The sequence below is a fragment of the Cheilinus undulatus genome, linkage group 11, assembly GCF_018320785.1.
Source record: "Cheilinus undulatus linkage group 11, ASM1832078v1, whole genome shotgun sequence".
In the NCBI taxonomy this organism is placed as follows: Eukaryota; Metazoa; Chordata; class Actinopteri; order Labriformes; family Labridae; genus Cheilinus; species Cheilinus undulatus.
Window position 1 is genome coordinate 31044206 of NC_054875.1, and position 13252 is coordinate 31057457.

The 13252-nt window shown below is 41.5% G+C and overlaps 1 protein-coding gene across 1 annotated transcript in view; it reads right to left on the minus strand.

Annotated features, from left to right (window-relative positions):
• LOC121517610 (glutamate receptor-interacting protein 2-like) overlaps positions 1-13252 on the minus strand; it is a 57560-nt gene extending 44308 nt beyond the window's left edge. The window contains exons 1-3 of the mRNA XM_041799512.1: positions 13124-13252; positions 2605-2685; positions 1744-1882 (exon numbers count right to left, since the gene is read on the minus strand). Coding sequence (XP_041655446.1) covers positions 1744-1882; positions 2605-2685; positions 13124-13163 — 260 coding nt within the window. The 5' untranslated portion in view covers positions 13164-13252. The remainder of the gene's footprint in view (positions 1-1743; positions 1883-2604; positions 2686-13123) is intronic.

Below are 13252 nucleotides of genomic sequence, written 5' to 3' on the forward strand. Positions count from 1 at the left end.
AATATCATTAGCTCGCTATTGTTAGCTATAGTAAGCTTGGGAGCATTAGCCACTGTTAGCTTGTGTGCTACATACCAAAGTAGAGGGAGGGAACATAGCAACATTTGGGTATCAGGAGCAAATCCACAGCACCCAACGTCTTTTAAAAAAGCAAGCTTTCAGTGTGTGTTTAGCTGCTTGAGTCTCTACTCTTGAAACGTCCCAGCAGGTACTATTTAAAAAAATAAATTGCTAGTGTTACCACTGCACTGCACTGGTGCCCTAGCTGTTAATAGTTAGTAGTTTTATGTAAAGAGAGAAGAGTGATATAAGATGTCTAATTTGTTATGGCAAATTTTAATCGCATGATGAAGCTGCATGGTCTTACTATACTCTTTTGAGGCCAGAGGACGTCTCTCCGGCACATTTTTGTGTATTGTTGGTGAGACTGTGTGTCTAATACTGACATGCTCAGGAAAGCTAGGATAGGAAGGGTCAGCTGCTGGATACGGGAGCGGCAGCTGCACTTCTACGGGCACATGGCACTTTTCAGGATCTGATTCAGCTCACCGCTTTCTGGGTGCCTGGTAGGTTGGACCAGACTTCTGGGTAGCCATGTGTACAGGCCTCAGCTATGGCAATCACCAGGCCAGAGCAGTACAGGGCCAAGGTTGATGCAGCAAAGTGCAGAACGACACATGCTCCCATACCTGACCTGACCTGATGATGCAGCGTGAAAGAGGCAGTAATTAAAACTAGTGTTGACAGAGCCAGAGCAGTCTAATGTGAACATTCACACAAGTGATCATGGTTGGTTGCATATATTTGCACCAGACAGGGACTATGATTTCTGTGCAGTGTACTGACAAACACAGAGTGGATGCTGGGTCTGAATGGCTGGGATGATGGTTTGTGGTGTCTAATATACTACATTGTGAGTCATAAAGCTGCTCATTGGAAAGCAAATTAATCGAATAAAAGCTCTGCTCGCCTCACGCGTCTCACCTTTGGGCTACTGCCAGTCAGCTCTGACAGCAGACAGAGAGAGACGTCTTAACCAGCCCAGCCATGCGGCCTGTCATCAGGTCCAGTCTCATCACACAATGTCACTGCCGGTCTCTCTCCTGTCTGCATGAGTGTCTCTCCACCCAGTAAATTAGCTAGCACTTCCACACAAGCATGAACTCAGCTGTGGGAGGACAAGCTGCTTGGAAGAATTAGCACAGCGTCCGTCTTTAAAGCTCCCTGGACTTGACAAGCGATGTTTGGCCGAGGCATTTTCAGCGGGGGCTGCGTCATTCTTACAAAACTGCGTATATGTGTGAGTGTGCCTATGTGTCACACATGCTGTGTATTCATCACAAAATGTGAGTCATCCACTACATTTTACTTTCATGTGTTTGATGTTGGGGAAAATGAGTTTAATGCTGCTGACACTGAGGGAAATTGGCTTAATCGAATGTTAATTAAGCTATCTTTGAAGTAAAAAACAAGTTAAAAACATCTAGCGTGAAATAATTACCATCATACAGTAAATTAAGCATGAGAAGATAAAAAACGGCATCTTTATTTATAGAGATGTAGCATGTTTTCATTGTCTTAGTGGTAGGGGATTGTTAATTATGTGATGGCATTAATCTGATCTAACACAACGCCTACAGTCCAGCAGTCAGGGAGGTCTGGGTGTAACTTTGCAGGATAATAGCTCTAGACAGCTTGCTGTGGTTGCCAGGTTTTGACCGCATCACAGAGCAAAGATCTCACCTGGCAGCTAGCCCACCTGGCCGTAGGTTTGACACTCTGGGCTTGCCGTCCTTATCAGACCCTCCGGAGATGGTGAGGCCAAGGCTGCTGCCTTCCCTTTTCATCAGGTCCACCGTGGTCACTCCTCTGTGCTCCTCTGCTGACGGATACAGACACAGGCACAGATCCACAGTCAGCATTAGCGTCTGCTTGACAGAATCACCCTGTCTGAAAGGCTCTTTCTTTCTTTCTTTCTGTCTTTCTTTCTTTCTGAAATGTCTCACAGAAATGCTGTTTGACACACAACCACAGACTTTATTCTCTAGTTGTCTTGTCTTTTCCTTCTTCCTTTGAATCTCTCTATCAGACTGAATCTTTGTGATAGGGTCAGGAGGAGGGAGGAAATGGAGTCAGTTTTATTAACACCACAGTAATACTATAATGGAAAAAATCAAATGCATTATAACAAAAATTAGACACGTTTTGAGAATTACAGCTGACTCATCAGCTTGTAAATTGAAATCCAATTGTGTTCTTAAGTGGATGGAAATGAGTTTGACCTTGATGGATATGTGGTTATAAAGTGTCATCAGAGGACTCATTCTGTCTTGTGCTCCTCATTGTGCTGTGCTGTTAAATCGTTCTTCTTGAAGTAGAAGTGTGGTTTAGTGCAAATGACAGGTATGCCGCACAAGCGTATTTTTCCACCTTATCTAAGCATTTAAAAACAATGCAATATCAAGCAAAAACAAGTGGGCACACAGTTTCAAAGATGGCACGCCTCTTCTTCTACCTCTGTTTTGAGGCGAATTAAGAGCAAAAGCATGAATCAGAAAAGGAGGAGGACAAAATGAGATACAGTAAACTTTGACTGAATTGTACCTGAAAAGCTGCGCCTCTGGGATGGATGCGATTGGTCAGTTGTTCCGGACTCCTTGCTCCCCTTTGAGTATGGTCCTTCATCTGAGGAGACAGGGAGGAGGAATGGAGGTGCTGTTAGGAGGCATTCTGGTGACATGAAGGGAAACTGCAGCAGAAGGCACGATGAGCATGAGCATCCATTGCACATCATGACAGCTGCATACACTTGCATACAATATGGTGAATTTTAACATGTCCACACGACAGCCATTTTTGTCTGAAGTCACGCTAAGCTCGCGTTCTGTTAATATGGCATGATTATGCCGGAATCCTCCCTGTAAGCATTTTATGCTATCAGATCTTGTCTTTTTAAGGTAAACACAATCACAACATGACAAAATGGAATTTTTCTCATGACTACATATAGAGTGCCTATAAAAAGTATTCACCCCCTTGAATCATTACCCTTTTCTTGATTCTATAAATGAGTCATAGTAAATCTCTCTTTTTTTTTTTTTTTTTACAAAAAACCTCTATTTAATGTCAAACTGAACAGATTTCTACAGAGCAATGTAAATTGAATAAAAATATGTAAGGTATAATAAGTGACTGCATAAATCTCCGCCTCCTTTCCCCCTTTAAAGTGACTGACCTAATTCAGTAGAGGTCCAGCCAACTGTTGCTAGAAGTCTAACAATTGAGACGGAGCACTGAATGTGTCTCAAGTGATTGTAGTACCAAGACACTTGTGTCTGGAAGGTCCAGCCCCAGGTTAATCCCTATTCCTGGTGACCATTACACCAAGAAAACAAAAGAAAACCACCACTCTAAACAACTCAGAGTAAAGGTCGATGAAAAGTATAAGTCAGGGTATCGATAGAAACAAATTTCCAAGGCACTAAACATCCCCTGGAGTTCAGTTAAACCCATCATTGAGAAATGGAAGGACTATGGCACATGTGTAAATCTGCCTAGATCAGGCTGTTCTCACGAATTGAGTGACCGTGCAAGAAGTACGAGTAAGGAGGCTGTCAAGACACCATGACTACTCTGAAGACGCTTCAGCAGCTGAGATGGGAGAGACTCTGTATACAACTGTTGCCCGGGTTCTTCACCAGAGCTTTATGGAAAGTTCTTTGGACTGATGAGAAGAAAATGGTGCTTTTTAGCCATCAGAAAAGACGCTATGTTTGGTCTGGTGGCAGCATCACGCTGTGGGGATGCTCCTTGGCAGCCGGCCTATGAAGGCTTATAAAGGTAGGGGGTAAAATGAAATGAGGCAAAATACTGGAAAATCTTGGAGGACAATCTTATTCAGTCTGCAAGAGAACTACAGTTTGGGAGACGATTAAAATGACCTGACACATACAGTGAAAGGTACACAGAAATGGTTTAAAGACAACAAGCTGAATGTTCTGGAGTGGCCGAGTCAATGCCCTGACCTCAATCCAATAGAAAATTTTTGGCTGGGCTTGAAAAGAGCTGTTCATGGCCGATCCCCACGCAGCCTGACAGGGATTGAGCAGTTTTGTGAAGAAGAATGGAATAAAATTGCAGTGTCCAGATGTGCAAGCCTGATTAAGAGCTATCCACACCGACTCAGTGCTGTGATTGCAGCCAAAGATGCATCTACTAAAAACTGACTTGAAGGGATGATTATTTATTCAGTTACTTATTTTATGTCACAAATTTTTTATTTAATTGACATTACTTTTTAGAAAACTGTTTTAACTTGACAGTATAGGAGTATGGACAAGGCTACAGCTGCCTGGAAGTGAAGCCAATAGCTTCAGACCTACCTCTGCTGACTGACTGACTTCAGAACATGTCAAAGACACCACCTCCTCTAACAGATGGGATATAGGCCAAAGCAAGTGTTCAGTTTTCTGAGTAGTGTTGTTCTCTTTAGTAGCATTCGTTTTATTGTCTCACTATGGCAGTGGTTCACCAGTCTCCACAGCAGAGCTTTTCAGCTTCCGCAGCTACACCTGCAGGAACAAAAGTTTGAGCAAAGACACAAACCAAGAGGACTTATTTGAGCTGCTGTTGACAACCCAGACTTGTACACACAGTTTAAGAACCAAGAGTTTCCGTTGAAGGCTGGGTTGCCAGGCCAGTCTCTCTGGTAGGGACTCACTGATACGGATACTTGTCCTGGGACAACCAAGCTTGGCATCATGTCAGTTGGGAGCAATCCCAAACTGGAGCTTCTGTGCTGGGACTCAACGTTGGATATACTGTACCCGTTGAAGGATGAACCCCTCATTTTGGATAACAATGAGGAGGATGACTGCACTGGGAATTTTGGTGTCAAATGAGAACAATGACCCTTCCTTTGTTTTCCTCATTCCACCTGTCAGTAGGACATGTCAGCTTAAACCCACAGGAAGGTTGTAGCCTCAGCCTTGCTTCGACATGCACATCATTTGCAAATGTGTGACAGAGAGGCTGAAGATTTCCTGGCCCAGTGAAGAATAAGGAGGGGAAAAATTAACCCTAGATTACTGGGCAGCTATAAGCACCTCTTCATGGTGTTTTCTGAGTTTCTGGATGAACTGCATGTCGCTTGGAGAGAGAGCCCATATTCAGGGGAGATCCCAGTTCAGGATGCATCCTCCTTAGATTTTGATATATTGGGCAAGCACGCCATGGCCCACTTGGTGCCACTAGTAGCAGCCCTCCTTCACCCCAGGTTGTTTACTGTGTCAGGGTGGCTGTCATCCAGACCAGCCACCCTCAAGTCAATACCCCATTACTTTCAGTCCACCATGACAGAAAAATCATACAAGGCAGCAGCCCGATTGTAAGAGCTCTGAATGTCATCTCCAAAATGACAGCTTATAAGGCAGAGTTTTTTGATGACCTTGTGGACACTCTGAGTCCTCCATGTGGGATGAAACAACCACCATTTCAGACAAATATCTGCAGTGCAGCTCTGCCCAGAGCAAAGTGTGCCGAGACAGCTATTGCCCCATTTAGGCAGCGGGGCATCTGTCTGGCCACTTATCTAGACCAGTGGTTCCCAAATGGTCTGCTGTGGCACCTCAAGGCATGTCTAGGTAAGCCATGGTAATTTATCAACCATATTTTAACTACAACTATACAAAACATTGAGTCATTGTAAAATATACTAAAGAGATGATTTTGCATGGATATGAATATGGTGTGCCTTCAGATTTTGATTTGATCTTATGCCTTGGGCAAAAAAGGTTTGAAAACCACTGATCTAGACGATTGGCTCCTGCTAGTCCACACAGAGGAGGGAAAAGAGTGTGCTGACACCAACAGAGACATTGCCTTTCTGGGTCTGACACTGAATTCTGTAACATTCTGCCTTACTAACCTGCCAGCTGAAAAAGTGAAGACATTCAGAAACTACGACTGTTAGGACAGATGATGAAGAAATCTGACTAACTTTCAGTGGTTTCTCTTCTTAGTTGGACCCCGTGTGTCACCTGGTACCACGGCGTTATAGCATCAGCAAGATGCGCTCTCACACCGGAAACAGGTTTCCTTCCTGATAGTGCATGTGCTAATGGGCACAGTTAAATTATATCACCAGCATAATATACTAGCGCCTGTAACAGGAGTATTTTGGCTTCATTTATGTACAACAGGAGGAGACATAAATGCAGTGGTGTTGTTCAGAGTACACAGAGTACACCCACTTATTTGTTTGTCCCAATAGAGTATACCCACTTCTTAAAAAAAGAAAAAAAAAAAAAAGTATACCCACTTCTAAAGATCAATAAATGAAGAGTCCAGACCAATACACCACTGCTTCGACACACTGCTCATACTAGCATAGTGGCTTAAACTAACACCTTTTTGAGAGCAGAAAGGGCTTCTTTCTTTGTTTTTGTCTTTGTCTGCTTCTTTATTTGTTGATAACTATAATTTTACATATTTGGTTTCCAATTCACTATTATTGGGAAAGAACTAACGTTAGCATTGAACCACCTAGCTTATACTGCAATAGCTCTAATGTAAAATGTTAGCTACAAATTTACATCTATGTCTTCTGTGACACTGGTACTACTCCTAGGTCATTTACCTAGCCACTGTGTGTGTTAGCATTTAAGTCATTTTTGACCCCGTCTACTGTCCCATCTAGAGATTTTCTTTAAAACAGCGCAGACAAGTTGAAGAAAGGGATAAAGCTGGAGGGTCTTGTTGCTTTGTATTGTCTTCTTGCTAGTGCTACTTCACATAACTTTTCTACTTTGTGTTTTATGTTGTTTGGTTCTTCTTGTTTACTAGCAAACAGTTACTGGCATTAGCCTATCGCTCATGGATTGGGTTTTGGCGGCTGTGTGTGTGTTTTTGCCCCCTCCATTTGGATGTCTTTAAACTGCTTCCACCAAACTGTAACATCACTGCAACAAACACAAACACCATTACAGCCCTACTATGAATCAATATCTTGGTTCTCCAGTAAAGTTACATCAACAGCTAACACTGGCATTGATTTAGCTTCTAGCTTAAACTGAGACAGCTGGAGGTTTTAAAGGGAGGGAGCACATTAATAGACATTCATATGAAATAGTTATGTAGACATGCTGGAGCAAGCAAATTGCTAACTTACATCTGTTGTCTTTTTGCAGGTAACACATAGCTGGAAGGTTAATTCTAACGTCTATTGTTATGTTATCTAGGAATTTACCTTCTTGACTACTGTCATTTATAAAACTGACAAATAGTAACATTTGCTAGTATCTACTTTATAGCTAACAGTGATTGGCCTACTCTCTAGTAAGTAGCTGTGAAAGCTAATGTTAGCCGTGACCTGGAAGAAGCTAATAGTATGTTGTTGTCTTCCTGAATATTAAGTGTTTATTGTCTTTACAGTTGATGGACAATGAAGAAGTTTAAAAATGTTTTGTCAGAAGTTCTCTATAAAAAATTCAATCTGGAACAAAGAAAGTTACTAAACAGTCTGGCTGCAGACCATTCATCTTGGGCACTCTGACAGACTGTGAGACCTAATTACAAAATGTTTAATAAAGCCGTGTAAATAGTCTGCTTACAGGAAAGAAGCTCATCCGCCAATGAAATATTCTAAAGCAGAAAGCATAACTTAAATAGCTTCGTTTGCTGTGCAAGTTATGTAAATAACATCTAGATACCAGGATAAAGACAAAGCTTAAAAGCAGCTACACATCCACATTATCTGTGTAGGTAAATAAGCTTTAGCTACTTTTCTAAGGCTCTTGTTACTAAAGCTAACTTAGCTAAAGATAATGGAACTATATAGCTACATTAGCTTTAGCAACATTTGCTAAAGTTCACAATACTAAAGCTAATAGCTACATTGGCTTAAGTTGTAATGTTAAACATGTAGGCAGCGTAGCTATGTTAGCTTAGTGAAAGCGAACAAAGCAACGGCAAACCACCCTTTGTGTTACTACTTCTTAAACAGGTCTATATGTAATTTGATCCCAGATTAGACCTCTGATCTTTTCTCTGTTTTATTTATGAAACTTTTCTTAGTCTGTAATGTTTACAGCATGGAGCAGCAGACTTTATGAATAAAGTGGATTTTTTTTTTTTTTAATAATCTAAATAATTTAAATAATCCCTCTCGAAAGTTAATAACCTCATTTAGTCCTCCCACAATGGACATAATATCAAAGTTAGACAAGCTGCTGCTGTGTAAATCATGGTCAGTGTCTCAAACTGCAGACATGAAGGGAAACAGAACTCAGTCACACAACATAGCCACCATCACCTTACTGTTTGATTCCTAATTTTATGTCTGAAAAACACTGCATAAAGGATGTGGTTTAATTTTCAGGACCTTGAACCTTGTAAAATTACCTCACATTGTTTCAATGACACTTAGGGGTAGAGAGTTTGAAGAGATTCTCTGTGTTTGTAGCAGGGACCCTTGAAATCCATTAATATAACAGAAGAACACATTTGCGTCAAGCTCTATTTTTGCGACCACTAAAGCAAAAGGATCAGCGTGTGGTTAATGGACTGTTCAGGGATGGAGAGAAAATTATCATTTTCATGTCATTTAGAGCAGCTGCTGCAGAGTGCCGGAAAATGCTCAGTATGTGCTGCATGGAAACGGAATTCATTTTTGTTAACCCACAGTGGGACCCTTTTCTGACACAGCACAGGGCTGGCCTCAGATTAGCAGGGCCACTGCATGCCAGCCATCTGAACCTGAATGGAGCCACAGAAGCATGTCAGCAGTCTCGGTGATGAAGAAACTTGACTTGGCACTTCTCTAATCCTGTCCATTGAGGATTACCTTTTCAGCTTTCCACCACAGTGTGTGAACAGTATATTACTGAAGTAGTAAGCTAAAGTACTACTACAGAGCTCTTCAGGGGATCTTGGCAAGCATCAGCTAGATTCTGCATGCTTTTTATACAGGGGTTGATTAAGTCTTATTCTTCAAAACATCTGATTTTCAGGAACTGTATTATGTTATTTGGTGGAAAAGAAAAAGAAAGAGCTGTTGATAACACAGGAATATGAGGTGAAATGGTCAGACGCTCGATGAGTTGTCTAAGAAACTGCTAGATTATACTTATTTATTTGACCTCTATTTAGCCAGGTTAGTCCACTTAAGCTCAGAGATCTCTTTTTTTAAGTGAGACTTGATCTGGGGTTTGATCCACAGCTCCTAGAGTGGCATGTTGATGTGTCCTTGGGCAAGACACTTAACCCCAATTTGTGAATGTGTATGGATGCATATGAATGGGATCAGTTAATACTGAGAGTCACTCTTCATATGGGGCTTTTCCAATACATTGAGTGGCTCGGCTCTGCTTGGTTTGAGTCGGCACGGCAGCTCAGCATGGCAGGGGATTTGTTTTCCACCACAACCAAACTCTCCATTTGAGGAGCTAATGATGTGGCGTTTTGAGTCGATGATGTTAAATAGCTGCACTTGAGTAAGCATTGTTTTGCTCCACAAGAAGAAGAAGAGGAAGCACCCATTGTTTCTACTTTAAAGTTTCTTCTTCCTTGTCTATTGGTAATCCAGCAGGTATTTCAATGTTTTGTGCAACAGTTGCTACTTAAACATATCTGTGTGGCGTCCTTAATGATGACGAATTGCTGTGACATCACCGCCACTCTTTCGAAGGCAGGGCAGGTGCGCTTGGACCCTGTTCCAGAGCAGGTCCAATCTCGGTGCAGCTCAGCCAAACTGGTGATGGGAAAGTAAATCAGCATGGCTTGGTTTGGACTGACGCAGCCAAAAGTCATAGTGGAAAAGATCCATTAGCAGCCTTCACCATCAGTGTGTGAATGTGGAGTGAATGGGTGAGTGTTATCCATTCACCACTTTCCAAGTCTGGATAATCTTAATAATAATACATTGGATAAAGCAGTTGCATATTCATTCAGCAGATCAGTGCACTGTGATACACAATGTCCAGTATATGAAGACACTGAACAGAAGCATTAACATACAGCACATCACCATAATCAAAAACAGATTAAAAAAAAGAGTGGAATCTACGAGACTCTCTTGGAAAGAAAAGAAGAAACTGGACTTGTTCTGTGGTTAAAATTCAGCAAAACCTCCAACTTTTAGCAACTTGGCTCCCTGAAAGTCAAGTTTCTAATCCTACATATTGATAAAAGATACCAACCCAGTTTTGTGTCCATCTTTTCTAACAATTATCTTGTACAATGATCTTTTCACTGTTCACGAAGATGTAAAGAACATGTTTTAGTTTATCTACATTTATTTCAAGTTACAGCTGACAAATTTGATCTCATACAAAATCAAATGCATGCTGAGGATTTGCAAAAGCTTGGGCAGGCAGAAATGCACAGCAGAAAATAAGAGTATCATCAGCAATAGAATGAAAAGCAAAATTTTGAATTTTTTTATCAAGGTAGTTAATAGTAATAGTAAATAATAGTCAAAAAAAAGTGGTAGCAAATAGAGAGAAGGTACTCAAGACTGAAACATACTAGTAGGTGGCAATTCAGACTGAAAATTGCACGGTTCTCAGAGTCATAACTTAATCAAATGCAGACATCCAGGTGTGCATGCATCCTTAAATTCAAGGCATCTCAGCCTCTTTGGGGATGCCATACAGTGCCTATAAAAAGTTTTATCCTTTTCATAGTTTAATAAATCAATCATGTTCAAAATAATTTGGCTTTGACAAAAAAGAACTCTTAATGTCCGAGTGAAAACAGATTCCTACAAAGTAATGTCAATGAAATAAAAACACTTAATGCAAATAAGTGACTAGATAAATACTCGCTCCCTTTAAAGTGACTGACATAATTCAGCAGAGCTCCAGCCAATTGGTAGTCTCACTATTAGTGAAATGAGGATCACCTGAGTGCGGTGAATGCGTCCCAATTGATTGTAGTATAAAGGCACCTGTGTCTGGAAGGTCCAGTCACTAATTAATTAGTATTTCTGCCTACCATTACACCATGAAGACAAAAGAACACTCCAAGCAACTCATAGAAAAGGTTAATAAAAAAGTATAAGTCAGGGTATGAAGTTTCCAAGACACCGAACATCACCCAGAGTTCAGTTAAATCCATCATCAAGAAATGGAAGGAGTATGGCCCTTGTAGATCTGCCTAGATCAGAATGCCCTCACAAACTGAGTGACTGTGTAAAAAGAAGACTTGTGAGAAAGGTCACCAAAGACCTATGTCTACTCTGAAGATACAAGCTTTAAAAGCTGAGATGGAGGAGACTCTGCATACATCAACTGTTGCACAGGTTCCTCACCAGTCAAAGCTTTATGGAAGAGTGGCAAAGAGAAATACACTGTTAAAATTCATATAAAACCTTGAATAGAGTTTGCAAAAAGGGGGAGACTCCACAGTCAGGTGGAAGAAAGTTCTTCGGTCTGATGAGTCCAAAATGGAGCTTTTTGGCTATCAGACAAGACGCTATGTTTAGCACACACCAAACGCTACACATTACTACAAAGACACCATCTCCACTATGGAGCATGGTGGTGACAGCATCATACAGTGGGGATGCTTTTCGGCAGCCATCCCTGAAAGGCTTGTAAAGGTAGACGGTAAAATGAATGCAGCAAAAAATAGGAAAATCCTCAATCTTATTCAGTCTTAGAGAAAACTATGGCTTGGGAGAAAATGTATTTTCCAGCAAGACAATGACCCAAAGCATACAGCTGCTTTAAATTTAAAAATAACAAGAACATTTCATCCCCACAGTTGACTATACATTTTTATTCATCTTGCACAGTTGTCTGGCATTACTGCACTTAGATAACCCTGGTAAAGTAAGCTGAGATAAACTGCCTGTGTTCTGTATTTCAGACAATAGACCTGTCATAATTTAAGAGGTAACATTGTAAGCTTGACAGCTCATTTTAGCATGTAATGACATTCCCCTTTCCCCCCATTTCAATGTGTCTGTTATCTGTGCTAATTTGTAAAGACTGAACTGGGGGAAGCAAGTGTTCTACGGGCATGAAATCCCCTGCCTTCTCTCTGTCCACATCATTTTTCACATCTGCCTGACTGAAGATGAAGCCTTTAGACAGCTGAGAGGCACGGATCCTTTGTCAAACCTCCTCTGACCTGAAGCTTCTGCGTGGGCCTAGAACACGAGGAGAAAACGATGAAATTCTGCAGGATTCAGACTTCAACTACAGAAATATCTTCGCAGGACTTTGAATTTTTATGGCAATATCGGGAATGCATATTCATAATATGGCATTTCACACTGATTAACACACATCCTTGCACAAATATCCCATCCAGTAGCTGTAAGGCACAAACACAATGTGGGTGACACATCACAAACACACTAATCTGGACAAAAGCCTCGTAACCACGCGGACTCCTGAGGGTCCCTGACAGTCCAGCAGCTGTCATTGCAGTCAAAAGGCAACGTTAGCTCAGGGTAACGCAGACCCCACACTCTGCACGTGACTGAGCACTACTGTACCTTCAAGTCATCCTCCCCCAGCTTAAAATAACCATCATTCACCCTAACGGGCACAAATTAAGCTCAGGATGGAGCTGATTAATAAACATCCCTTACAATGAAGCAACTACTGTACAGAGAAGAAGACAACCAGCCAGGCTCAGAGGAGGTTAGGTAAGGGATCAAGGGTGAGGTTGGGCAGAAAAGCTGGGACTAAAATAAGACTCTTGCTCCTGCATCAATGTGTAGTGAGTTAATTAACTCCTCATTTAATTCAGGGCACTGAATGCAACCAGCCAATCAAAATGTAGGCTAAATACAGGGATGGCACTGACAATGACAATGAAATCATGAAGCTATTTTCAGATGTGAAACTTTATTTATAAACTGGGTCCACCCAGACCCAGTTTATGTTGCTAAATCTGCCCCAGTTAGATGGCAGGATGGCATGAGGGGCGCACATTTAAATCTTTGCTAATGTAAGCATTTTAATCCACATTTATGCAGTGTGGATGACAGATTACTGAATAGTTTCCACCTGAGGAGGCTGCCCCTGAAATGAACCATGAATGAAGAACATGTTTAAAGACATAACCCCCTTTAACCCTTTTGGCACAAATGATAATAGAGTGGTGCTCTTACCAATGCTGTTCTTTGCGTCTCTCCTCAGACCACACAGCATGGCTGTAGTTTCCTCAGCACAGCTCCCCTCTGGAAGTTCCCTTGCTGATTTGTAGTAGTAGACAGAGAGCTGAGGTGAGAGTACGCGAT